At 61.3% G+C, this 866-nt stretch overlaps 1 protein-coding gene across 1 annotated transcript in view; it reads left to right on the forward strand.

Annotated features, from left to right (window-relative positions):
• The window catches only part of MAML1 (mastermind like transcriptional coactivator 1), a 10,853-nt gene extending 10,641 nt beyond the window's left edge, over positions 1 to 212 (forward strand). Inside the window, exon 7 of the mRNA XM_021708148.1 lies at positions 1 to 212. This exon is cut by the window's left edge and continues 639 nt beyond it. Within this exon, the coding sequence (XP_021563823.1) occupies positions 1 to 212 (212 nt within the window).
• Positions 213 to 866: the final 654 nt, after the last annotated feature.

Here is an 866-nt window from a genome sequence, read left to right on the forward strand (position 1 = left end):
CCCAGCTGGGCGCCCGGGCGGGGCTGCACTGCGCGCAGGCCTACCCCGTGCGGACCGTGGGCCAGGAGCTGCCCTTCGCCTACAGTGGGCAGCCAGGGGGCGGTGGGCTGTCGAGCGTGGCGGGGCACGCCGACCTGATCGACTCCCTGCTGAAGCACAGGACTTCGGAGGAGTGGATGAGTGACTTGGACGACTTCTTGGGGTCCCAGTAGTGGTGGCCCCTCCTGTGCTTTTCTCCTCGGGGTCGGGAAAGCAACTACTTTGGACCAGATGCCCACGGCCCAGGAGCTGGGCAGGCCAGAGCCAGACCCCGGGACACTGGCTCTGGGCAGGGTCTGCGGGCGTGTGGTCGGCGGCCGGCCCAGCCCATGCTGGCAGCAGCAGCTGGTGTTCTGGCCGCAGGACAGGGTTCTGAAGGAGGTTTTCTGTCCAAATGACCAAAAAACCGACAGTAATGACAGTGAAACCCCACAGTGTCAGGCTTATAAAAATCTGTGCCATCACGTTGACTCTATCCAAGATTTAGTCACTTGCCCCAATGTTGGGGACACATTTTTGTTGGAGCTTTACATAGCAGAGTTATTTGCAATTTGTAGCATAGAAAAGATTTTCAAAATGTTTTTGCAGAAGGTTTTCAGACAGCGTGGGGCAGGTGATGGTTTCAGCTGGCAGCACTGGAAGCCTGGGGTTTCCTTGGCACAAGAGCCTTCCAGCTTTCACCCCTCCTGGGCAGCCTTCCGGGGAGGCGGAGGGCCCCTGGGCCCCTGGAGGGTGAGTGCAGGCTGCGGCTGCATGTGCCGAAAGGGAGCAGAGGCCGCCGCGGGGCGGCAGCTCTGGGGACGCAGACGGGGTCTCCCAGCAGCTGC

This window comes from Carlito syrichta, unplaced genomic scaffold, assembly GCF_000164805.1.
Source record: "Carlito syrichta isolate Samal-C Ts95f unplaced genomic scaffold, Tarsius_syrichta-2.0.1 Scaffold131072, whole genome shotgun sequence".
Lineage (NCBI taxonomy): Eukaryota > Metazoa > Chordata > Mammalia > Primates > Tarsiidae > Carlito > Carlito syrichta.